General features: G+C 54.1%; 1 protein-coding gene across 1 annotated transcript in view; it reads left to right on the top strand.

The window, feature by feature from the left end:
• The first annotated feature begins 2133 nt into the window (after nucleotides 1–2133).
• The window catches only part of CDCP1 (CUB domain containing protein 1), a 59674-nt gene continuing 49920 nt past the window's right edge, over nucleotides 2134–11887 (top strand). The window contains exons 1-2 of the mRNA XM_013005009.3: nucleotides 2134–2583; nucleotides 2669–2744. Coding sequence (XP_012860463.2) covers nucleotides 2134–2583; nucleotides 2669–2744 — 526 coding nt within the window. The remainder of the gene's footprint in view (nucleotides 2584–2668; nucleotides 2745–11887) is intronic.

The raw sequence follows: 11887 nt of genomic DNA, 5'->3' as shown, positions 1-11887 counted from the left end.
CAGAAGTAGATTGCCAGGCCTTTCCTCTGCGGCACCACGGGGGAGATCCTAACCTCCAGCCTTTCAGTCAGCAGCCACATGTGTGAACCATTTGTAACACCCAGACACTCCAAACGTTTTAAAATACCGTTGACACTCCTCTCCAGGTTTCTTGGTGAATTTCATCTCAATTTATGGAGGAGATTCGAGAGCCTCTACTTTTCTCATTCTCTTCCTTCTCCGTAGGCCTCAGTTTCCCCATTTCATGCCTCAATGACAGAGGTGGCCCCAAAGAGAAGCCCTAAGGCTTCTCCTCGCTCCCAGCCCTGGTCCTTCCCGGGAGGAGGCCTGGGTGGGCTCCCACCTCGGGCTGGAGCCAGCCCTCCTCTCCCTCTGGTCTCTGGACTTCCTGGGAGGCAGGGTTGGCTCTACTCTCATCCTCGAAGACAGAGAGAAGGAAAGTGATGAAGTCTAAAGCAGTGGTTCTCAACCTTCCTAATGCCGAGATCCTTTAATACAGTTCCTCATGTGGTGGTGACCGCATATGTGGGCATATCTGCACGTGGGCAGACCTGCCTGGAGCAGGCCAGAGGAGTGGTATCTCATTTCCTAAGACCATCAGAAATATTGTCTTAGGTAACACCCATGAAAGGGTCGTTCAACTCCCAAAGGGGTCGAGACCCCAGGTTGAGAACCACTGGTCTAAAGAGAGGGTTTCTCTGCCAAGGAGACAGGAGGGTTGGGGCTGTCCGGCGCTGCTGCTTTCCCACCATGAACTAAACAGATGCTGGGGCTGGACAGCACGTTGATGCTCTAACAAGCGCCGAGTGGCTGGGTCCTGTCCTCCTCACTTGGTCTGGGTGGCCACTGGCTGCCCATGGTTCACATGCCCGAGTAGCTACGGGGTCCCTTTTAGCTGAAAGCTCCTGAACCACCCAGCAGCGCCCTTCGTGGTCCCCCAGACAGCCCTTTATCTGGTCTGCAGCGTGGAAGAACCTGGGAGCCGGAGTGCCAGGTAGACCGGGCATGCGCAGCTGGGAGGCAGAGCCCAGCCCAACCAACAGCCTTTCAGAGTATAAAGTTTGGCTTCACTTCCACGCACAGACACGCATGCACGGTGCTTGTGGGCCTGGTCAGGTTCGTTCTCTTGGACCTTTCCACCCTTCATGTATTCACTTACTCATCCATTCGTTCTTCAAAAATTAAACCAAGCAACTTTGTTGGAAGCCCATCCCGGGCTGCCTGTCATTTACTGTAATCCTGGGCTGTCATTGACTGATCGGTTGGGAGACTTGGGCAAGTCTGTTTCTTGTGAAACATGGAAAGGGTGCTGTGAGTGCTCACACCTCAGTGAGGTCAAATCACTCAAACCACTGCAGAGGCTGTGGGCTCCCAGACCGGCTCATGCATCTCCCAGGGAGCCCAGGGGAAAGGGGAGAAGTCAGGGATTGATGATCCACAGAACGGGGAATGGTTTCCTTCCCTATGAGGAGCGCACAGTGAGCTTTCGTCCAAGAGCAACCTTTGCTCCAATAGACAGAGACTGGAACTCTTCAGGGAAGTAGAGAGAAGGGGGAGCGGGGAGGGAGGGGAAAAAATGAAAAATGAGGAGCTAACTCCAAGAGCTCAAGTGGAAAGCAAATGTTTTGAGAATGATGAGGGCAACGAATGTACAAATGTGCTTGACGCAATTGATGTATGTATGGATTGTGATAAGAGTTGTATGAGCCCCAAAGCTTTATCTTTCCCGGGGTGGGGTTGGGGTTGCTGGGTGGAACAGCTGCTGGTTTCAAACCGCTGACCTTGCACTTTGCAGCCCAACGTGCAAACATTAGGGCCCTAGAAGGCGGGGGTAAGGCCATCCAACACCGCAGGCGGGCGGTGGAGGTGGAGGTAACAGGGCCTCTGGACTCCTGGCTCGGTGAACAGACGGGAGAGGCGGGTCCTGAGGCAGGGAGGGCCCTACAAGGGAGAGGAGGGACCAGCCCCGTCAGCCCGGCCCAGGCTGCTCTGGGCGGAGCCGGCCCGCCCGCGCGCAGGTGAGCCAGGAGGCGCGGAGCTCAGCGCGGCCGGTGCCAGCTTTGGGGGCCCCCCGCGGCCGCCGCTCCGAGCCACGGGTCAGAGTCGCCTTCCTCTGCGAGGCGCTCCGGAGCCATGGCCGGCCTGGATTTCGGGGTCACAGTCGCACTGCTGGGGGTTCTGCTGCTGGGCGTGGCGCGGCTGCCGCGCGGGGCCGGTGAGTGCAGGGCGTCGGGTGCGGGCGGGGAGGGTGCGCAGCGATCCAACGGATCGACGGTGCTCAGGAGACGGCCGGGGAGTGCGGAGGGCGCAGGGCCCGGGGATGGCTGGCTGCGCTCTGGGGCCCTCCTGCCGGGCGCCGTGGTCTTGCGAGCTCGCGCTGGGCGCCGGCCGACGCACTTGGGAGTGTCCCCGAAGGAGAGCCGCGCCCGGGCCCCGGGCCGAGCCTGGGAGCCCTGTCCCGGTGGAGCGCGCCGCGCCCAGGGGATGTCGCCGGGACTCCCAGGAGGCACCCAGCAGGACGTGCAGCTTCGTCTCCGGGCTTACTCCTTCGCCTGGACTAGGAGTGGATGCCCGAACGCCGTGGTTTGGCTTCTGATTCCTTCCAGATCGCCGTCCCCCTCGTGCGCGCTCTGCGCGCTGCTCCCGCTTTCCGTGACGCTCCCCGCAGACATCTGCGCTGCGCGGGCAGGCGGCTGGCCAGGCCGCTCTCCCTTCTCACCTAAGTTGGGCGGAGTTTGAAGGCAGTAAGGGGGTCTTACAAGGGACGTGTGTGGATCCAGAGTTGCTCCTGTTAGGGGACAGCAGGCAGGGGTTGGGGTGGTGGTGGTAGCGGCCTGGACTAGCGAGGAAGTTCCCTGCTTCCCCCCGCGCCCCCTGCAAGGATTAGAACACAGTAAATAACCAGGCTTTGTCACATTAGAACTTGGTTTGAGGCCTAACCTAAGACTCGTAGGGGCCGTGTGTTTTCAAACCAGAGTGTCCAGGAAGTGATTGAGTTGTTGATGCCTTTTGCCACACCTCAGGGAGCGCCAGTGTTGGTTGGAGAGGTAAATGAGCCGAAAGAATAAAACCGGGCCCCGTTGAGATGAACTTTGGAATCCCCATGACTGCCTCCATATTACAAATGGAGAGAGCTTCCTCCTTCCTGTCCCCACCATCACGTGACCTATGCTGCCCGGTGGAGAAAAGTCTAAGACATCATTTAAAACATTGCAGGCAGGTTTACTATCATTTTGTGGGGCAAGGGCGCCCGATTGTCAAGATTTCCTTTGGGCAGAGGGAGCCCGTTTGAGGTGAAGGAGTGATTTAAAAGAAGGGAAAGCTAAAAGAATGTGTGTTCACCACACTTTGGGAGCAGTGTTGAGACTCTGGGAATTGTCTACGCTATTTCAAATTGTCTGATAGCCTCTGGGATCTGTTCTGGGAAGTATAGAGTGTAAACCAAGACCTTCTCCCTAAGGATGGTAGTCTGTCCTGAGCTTGTGTTGTTACCTGTCTTGATTTCTTCCTGGACAGGGTGGCTGTCCCTTTGTTTCTTGTCATTCCAGCTAAGTCCCTTCCCTCTTAGAGGAAGTCCTTGACGACTGACCTATGGGTTGTTGTATATGTGGGAGGAAGCTTGGGAACTTTCTTGTTTTCACTTTCTCAATGGGGCCTGGGAAGCCACACCATCAGGCTGGACGAAGGACTGAAGGTGGCCCCCCTGAGAGCAGCTGGCTTGTTGGGAGTTTGTAAATGGCCCAGGCATTTGCAAAGCCACCAAATCTGCCCAGGAAGGGCAGAGAAAGCCAGCATCCTGGCACAGTGGGTTCATTTGATACCTTCCTGAGCTCTCTTAGCAAAGACTCTGGCTGAGTGAAAATGAATCTGGGGTGGTCCTTCGAGAGGCCCTGGTGGCTCAAGGTTAAGTGCTCGGTTGCTAAGCAAAGGGTTAGCGGTTTGAATCCCTAGAGCTGTTCTGTTGGAAAGAGAGCTGGTAACCTGCTCTCAGAAAGATTACCTCCTAGAACACCCCACCGGCAGTTTTGCTCTGTCTCACAGAGTCGCTATGAGTTGAAAACTCACCGGACGGGTCCTGACAGCCACAGTCACAGGTTGCTTGGATCAAGAGTAAAGGGCATTTGTTCATCTTTCCCAACAGCAAAGGGAAGTTCGCCGAGCACTGGGATGCCCAAGAACCACTTAGACACAAAAAGCTGGGTCAGCGACCCTATTCTCTCTGCTATTGCTTCTTGCCCCAAATCCTCAGATTGATCCGGTGAGGTGTTCAACTTAATCTGGGTGTGCGTGCGTGTTCATCGTTCTTCACAAGCAAGGGAACAGCTGCCGGCTATAGGCTGGAATGTGTAACTGGAGTGATGAGTCCCATCCCACCCCGTGTGACTTCGAAGTCAGAGGAGTGAGCTGCTCTCAGTCACAGTCATAGAGCTGTCCTGGGAGGGGATGGGGTGGGGGAGAGGAGGGCCTGTCTCAGGGTTCACCTCTAATGCAGCACTTTACTCTGGACAGCTGTATGTCTTCCCACAACGACCTTCTGGGGCTTCTCCCTAATGGTCAATATGGGTGGCAGCAAACCACCCGCTCCCCACCTCATGGTGACCCTATAGAACTGCCTATAGGGTTTCCAAGGCTGTGCATCTTTCCGGAAGCAGACTGCCACCTCTTACTCCCGTGGAGTGGCTGGTGGGTTGAGCCACAGACCTTGCAGAGGAGTGCTTTAACCACTGTGCCACCAGCGAATGAAGTTTAAACTCCTCACTCCGTTATTTTAAGTTGCATGTGTTTGTGCAAGAAGAGTGTTCTAGAAATAAGCATGTGTGCATGTTATGTCGTTGTAAGCAAAATGGGGGTGGCGGAGCCTGAGCATCCCCCTCTCACCCCTCCGGGTGGTTTTGGTGCTTAGACTGTGTATGTGTAAATAGGATGATCTTCCTGTATGGCTTTGACAACTGAAAAAAAAATTCAATGCCATCAAGTTGATGCTGACTCATAGTGACCCTCTAGGACAGGGCAGAATGCACCCCCTTTGCCCCCCCAGCTTCTGAGACTGTCACTATTTACGGGGTAGAAAGCCTCCTCTTTCTCTGGTGGAGCCTTGGGCAGTTTCCATCTGCTGACCTTGCATTTGCTGACCACCAGCCATCAGGGCTCCTATGGCTTGAACAAGTCCTCTGTTATTGGACATTTAGGTTGCTTTCCATTTTTATTATTGAAAATGGACTATGTTAGGGAATTAAAACCGGAAGAAAAAAGCCACGTCGATGAGTCAGTTCTTACTCATAAGCAACCCTATGGGGCAGTTCGTTTCTTAGAACAGAATTTGAGAGTCAAACTGCCCCACCGGGTTTCCAAGCTGGAAACAGACAACTATATCTTTCTCCCAAAGTGCACCTCGGGGTTCAGACTGCTGACCGTTCACCTAGTAGCCAGGAGCTTTAAACATTGTGCCCCTGGGCTCCTCTTGCCCACCAATAGGGGGACTGCTTATGTCAGTTTCTATTAGACCTGTTCCGTGAAGAGACACACAAAAAAAAAGAATAGAAAAGAAATGGAAGATTCCATCATAGCCCGTGGAGACCTCGTGTAACTGAGGTTGTGGAGTGGCATGAGCTGGGCTGTCCCGCTCTGTGCTCTCTGAATCCGTGTTCCACGCTGCCCCACATTCTTGGCTCCTCCGCTCCGGGGACATTCTGCTGGCTGAGAGGAGAGACCCAGCCCCTGAGGACGTTGGATGCATGGTCCCAAGTGCCCGAGGAGAGCCGGGATGTATATTTGTCCAACAGCGTGTGAGTTCCCCACACTGCCCCCTGCCCAGCTGTCATCATGGGTGTTGGACCAGCACCTGTGGGAGAAGTCTCTCTCACCCTCTAGTTCCACAGACTAGCGTCCTAGCAGTGCTGGACACTGAACTGCACGAAGAACGCCCGGCCAGATGGCACGAACAGGCCAACAGGTGTTGGGGGGTGGGTTTTTGTTTTTTGTTTTTCCATTAAAAGAGAACTGGGCTCCTGACACCAGCCTCCTCAGAGTTTGGGGGTCATTTGCTACTCCGGAAGGACCCTTGATTGAAGTCAGGGTGGGTGGGGCTGTCGGAGATGATAAGATCCCCTGATAAGGGGAAACCTGTGCTAAAGTTCTCCACCTGAGTGATTAGGAAAAGTTCTTACCCTTTAATTACCACTCTAAATTGTAAACATTATTCCACAATCAAATGATTTCCAACCACTTCCCACAGCCTTGTAATTAGCCGCCACCTTCTCCCCGGCAGCTGGCAGCAGTCTCCACTGCGCAGCTCCACTTTGGCCCTGGGCGTGTCTGGTGAGCCTCTGCTTTAAAGTTGTGAGCTGCGAATGCCTGCGTCTCGCGGACTGTGGACACGTTATCCAGCGGGATCCGTCCCTGGAGAAGACGTCCTGCTCGGTAACGCGGAGGGGCAGGGAAAAACAGGCAGCCTCTCCTTGAGAGGGGTGGACACGGCACTGCAACAATGGGCTCAAACATAGCAACCGGGAATGTCGCGCAGGGCCTGGCAGCGTTTCTTCTGTGGCCTGTGGGGTGGAGATGCGCTGGAAGGGACTCCCTTGTCACAGCCAACCCAGCCGGAGCATTTGCTCGGCGCTAGGCGCTGCGGTGAGTGTCCGCTACGTAGATGTCTCCCACTTACCATCAGTCATCCGTTCTGCCTGGAAACATTAACCGAGGCCCTGCGTGTCATTATGTCGTACAAGAAAAATGACAATGGCCCGTTGCCCGCCCGCCCCCAGAGTAGCCACAGCGCTCCTGTAAGGTGGCCAGATTTAAAGCGGACACCATTGTCTGGGGTGGGGGGCGAGGGTGTTCTTGATTAAAAATTTGGTCTATATGGACCAAATAGACTGTTCCCTAGCTTGTCGTGCATTCTTTCCAAAAATCAGGACTTTTGAAAAACGCCCAAACGCGGGACGTCTGGTCACCTTATCCTAGGGTGTCTCCCACCGAGTGGCTTGTGCGCAGGGACCGAGTGCGTGTGCTTTGGTTGACACGCAGCTGTGCCTCCTTGCTTCTGATGGGCTCCTGCCTGTTTGTTTGGAATGTTCATTGAGAGTTTCTGCACATTGCTTCGCGAGGATGTTTCTTATGTAGACATTGGCGCCTCCGCCCACCCCCAAAACAAAACAAAACAAAACACCCTCCGAAATCAGTCAAACTTAGATGCAAGCAACAGATTCTACAAAGCTCAAGTAGTGAACCTCTAAGCTGTTTTCTCTCGGGAAAACGTGAATTGAGGAGTGTGCTTGGGGAAGGCTTGCGGGCCTGCCTGTGTTCTGTAAAGCACCACTCCTCACCTCCTGCGACGGGTGAGAAACAAAGGCACAGAGAGGTGCAGTCACTTGCCCAGAGCCACCCAGCTGCAAGGCAGTGGTACAGAGATGCTAACTCTGCGGGCTCTAGGAGCCAGTCCCCTCCCCCATTTCCTCCCCCCTCCCCCCCCCCCACCCACTGTGCACAGTGAGGCCCAATGTAGGCAGGATTTGCTAGTTGTCTTGGAAACAGTCCGCTGTGCTTCAGCTAGGAATAGTTTTCTTTCTCTTAAAACAAAACAAAAAACCCAACCAACCTTTATTGAGTAGTGGGTTTGTAGTTGCCTTAGAAAATGTGTGTGTGTGTGTGTGTAACATCCAAATGATTTTACACTGTGTTTAGAAAAAGTGATACGTGCGGATGGTGACAACAATCCAGGGTACAGTAGGGCTTGCGGGAGAGAGCATGTTCTTTGGCGGCTCTGACTCTGGGCCTTTGCCCTGAGGCAGCCGCAGTTTTGTGTGCTTTGCTCCAGAGCTGGTCTATGCATGTGAGAATTTATAAGTCATGCCCTCCCTATAGTTTATAGTAGAGGAGACACACTCCAGGTGTTGTTTTTTGGCACTTCCCGGTCCATCTTGGAGAACCTCCCCTAGCTGACCATGCAGAGCTGGGACGACATACTCGGGCAAGATAACGCTCTTCTAGTCCACTGACCACTGCGTGGTCTCCAGCCTTCTGTTACTAGAAACCAAGCCGCCACGACCATCTTCACCTTAACCTTGTTGGGCCTAAGGATAGGTTCATCTGTAGAGGTGATTCCTGAAGGAGGGGTAACCGGACAGAAAGACTTGCAAAGACAATTCCACAGAACAGTTAGGCAAACGTGAGTACCAGGGAGGTTAAGCAATCTGCCCAGGGTCACGGCTCATGCGTGGTGGCGCTGTGTGTGAGTCAAGACAGCCTTGTTTCAGGGCTGGCTTCTCCCCTCTCCTCTCTAGGGCTTACCACTTCCTTCATTCAGACCAATCGAAACAACCCACACACCTTCGCCCAGGGGAATGCTTTGAATTCCCCTTCAGGTACTGGCATCTGGTCCTGTGATCAGAATGCCACGAACAGGTGTATCAAGATTTCAGACAAGGCCCTGGTCACGCCGGGTGGTTCTCTGCCTTGAGGAGTGACTCATTCTACCCAACTTTAACATCAGGGAGTCTAATTCTTAAGGTGTGAGCACGCTTCAAACTGCTCTAACGCAAACACCCAACCTAGTACCATGGCTCAAAGACAATAGATGCTTATTTTTTCCCCTTCATCAGAGGAGCTCAGAGCACAGAGGGCTGTCTCCAAGCAGTGAGAGAGAGGCCCAAGCTCCTTCCGTCTTCTCTGTCTTCCACGGTCAGCACGTAGCTCTCACGTTCACACAGGATGAGTGATCTCACATGGGAGGTTTCGCTGGGCTGCATCACTTCTGCTGCCAGCCCATGAACTCCGGTTTCATGCCCCCACGTGACTGACAGGAAGGGCCATTGGGAATAAATCTAAAGACATGAACTTTGTTCAGTGGGCACGTCGGTGGACCAGGGGGGTAAGTGCACCTAGCTTAAGAGCCAAGTCTTGGGTTCCAGCCACAAGTCTTGTCAACAGTCTGCTCTATGGCTTGGGAAAAGTTGCCTCTCCTCTCTGGGCCCCAGGTTCTTCATCTTTAACTGAAGGGCTTGGACCATGCGGATGACCTTCCACCTGTAAGGTTTTATGAACTGATTTAAATCAAAGCTGTTTGTGGGCCTGCTGGACACCCATGACCTGGTAGGGCAGCTCAGGGAGACTCAGGTCCAGCTGCCATGAGTTACACAAGGCAGGTACCGAAGGCATACGTTATCCGGGTCAATTCTAAGACTTTGTCTTCCTAGGAGGAGAAGGGAGCAAGCTTAGCTGACTTTTTAGGTCACACTACCAGAAGGTGGCAAGGGCAAGAAGGATCAAAACCAAGGTCTTGTGGTTCCAAAGCTGGTGCTCATCGTAGAGAGGAGAAGGAGGGGAACGCGGTCCCTGGGGCCATGTGTGTGGGCCCAGATACTGAGAATACTGTAGTAGCCAAAGGAAATGTGGACTTGTCAGATGAGATCACAGCTCACTGGGTTCTTGCAGAGGGAGGGAGAGAGCTCCCTGTGGTCCAAGCTCTCTGTTGTCCCTGTGTATGTGTAGAACAGGCTCGTAACCGTCTGCTGAGCCATTGAAGTGTGAATCCTGGAAGTCATGGATGGGAGGATGGGGCGACTTACAGGAACCCACTCCTGGAAATGCTCTAGAAGACCAGCTAGGTAGAACACAGTGGAGACTTGCTTGCTCTCTAGTGCTGTATGTGGTATGCACAGTACAATTCTAGCCATGTGATCTCGCTCTCTTCCTGCATGTCTCCTCCTTGTGAGCTTAGAAGAGGGGGCTTGGGGAAAGACTGGAAGGAGGCAGTTAGACCCCAGCGCCTGGCCTCATGAAAGGCAGTTGTGTTGCTGACCGGGAGGTCCACGATGCTGTACATTCTCGCCCCCGATCTTGACCTCATGGCTTCCCACCTTCGGTCGGGTCTTCCCTGCCTGGTGAATGCTGAATGTGGGACAGGTCTCGGTAGGAGATCCGCGGGTGCTTTTCAGAATCCACTGCAGAAGCTTTGAGGAAACGTTTGTTCTGCGATGCTACTTGAAACAGAGCAGCTTGCACTTGGCCTTCTCTCCGACATGGAGCCCATGCCAATGGGGGCCACAGGAAGCCTTGCTGCCCAGACCTGCATCCTGGCACGTGGCTGTCCCTGCTCGATGGCAGCTCCCCTCAGCCATGTGCCAGCCAGGCTCCTCCCTCAGGGCACAATCTTCCCTGATAATCAAACCTGAGGAAGGTCTTCAGAAAAACGGTTCCCAGTGCACAGTGGGTGGAATTTCCTGCTCCGTTTTTAAGCAAAGCGTAAACCCTACCTTCATACCTTCATTGCGCTGGGTACCACGCACCATTCCTGGGCTGCCTTTGTCTGAGACGCTCCATCAACTTTCTTTGACCAAGGGTTAGACGCTGTTGAAGGTGGGCCGTAGTCTTTGTGTTTGTGCTTGCCCCCTGGGCCCCCTGCAGTCTTACAGAAAACGGGGAGCCCTGAGGAAGCTTCTGGAACACGTGACAATGGGGCTTGGAGCCCTGCAGGGGGGAGGGGGTGGTGTCTGTCCAGGCACATGCAGATGCAAGGACATCTGATCTGGCGGTGGGGAAGTGGAGGGAGTTCCCATACAGTATTTGGTGTCCACGATGTTTATTCTGGGCGCAGTTGACAAACCTACAGCGAGCAGGCCCTGGGGCATTACAGAGGGTGGAAGGGGGTGAGATGGACCCCTCTTGGAGCTGACAGATGTCCAGCCCATGTGCAGAGTGCATGCCAGCCACAAGTGCATGCCAGCCACAGAGAAGGAGAGGGGCATGCTGGAGCTGAGCAGTGGTGGTGGGGTGGTGGTGCCATCAATGGGGACTCGGGAGGGTACAGACTTGGTGGTGGGCTGTCCACCCGGTTGACAGCCCAGCTGACCAGCCTTGAGGCCTCTCTGAGACGTAGACTCTTCTTCACTCCCTATTTGCTTCTGGACGCTTGCTCGTTGCTGTGTTTCTGGTTTCCTCACATGGCGGATCCCCTAGAGCTCCCATTCCTGGCCAGGAAAGGGTGAGGAAGGAAGCAAGGAAGGAAGCAAGGAAGCGAGGAAGGAAGGGAGGGGACCAGGAGCCAGCGAGCTTACAGGGCTTAACAGTTGCCTTTGTAGCTTTTCAGATACAATTTAGGTGTTCGGCAAGCCAACTACAAACCTCACTGCCATCGAGTCCAGGCTGACTCACCGCAGCCCCGTAGGACGGAGCAGAACTGCCCCTGTGGGTTTCCGAGCCTATCACTCTTTACAGGAGAAGAAAGCCCCGTCTTTCTCCCGCAGAGTGGTTGGTTTCAAACTGCTGCCCTTTGGGTTAGCAGCCCAACATGTAGCTACAAGGTTTGAGCAAAGCTGGGTTCAAATTCTGACTCCATCACTTACGCACAGGGACTTCCGGCAAGTCACGAAACCTGGTTTGAAAATAGGCTTTGAGGCTGGAATGAAATAGTGCGGGTTCGTCTCTTGACACAGTGTCTGGCCTGGAGCAAATTCTTAGCTAATGAGAATTGTTATCAACTTGGGTGATTTGAGCCAGGCCCAAGAAGGGCAGGCAGACAACCGGGGCAGAAGCGCCAGGCCATCGTCGGTGCAACCAGTGGCCATTCAGAGTATTTCCAGGTGTTTGCTGTAACCCATTGGGCCTCTCTGTGCTTCCGCTATCATCTTCCCAGAATTACCTGGGAGCACCGGTGAGGATGTCTGTGGTAGTCACAGTTCATGTCAACTTGGTGAATAGGTCTAGGGTGTGGAGTCTAGCCTGTCAATCAGGTCACAGCCGGATGATGCCTCTTTATGGGCGTGGCCTTCTCATGAGGATTCTGGGAACTTCCTCTCTTCCTCCCTGGAGGCGGGACACTCTCTGCTTCACCTTCCTGTTGAGGAGCCACACTGCAGAGCTGGAGGAGCCAGCCCTGAGATGCTTCCAC

This window comes from Echinops telfairi, unplaced genomic scaffold, assembly GCF_000313985.2.
Source record: "Echinops telfairi isolate 266 unplaced genomic scaffold, ASM31398v2 ScPeMD7_7420;HRSCAF=8458, whole genome shotgun sequence".
Classification (NCBI taxonomy): Eukaryota; Metazoa; Chordata; class Mammalia; order Afrosoricida; family Tenrecidae; genus Echinops; species Echinops telfairi.
This window is presented reverse-complemented; position numbering and strand designations above follow the sequence as displayed.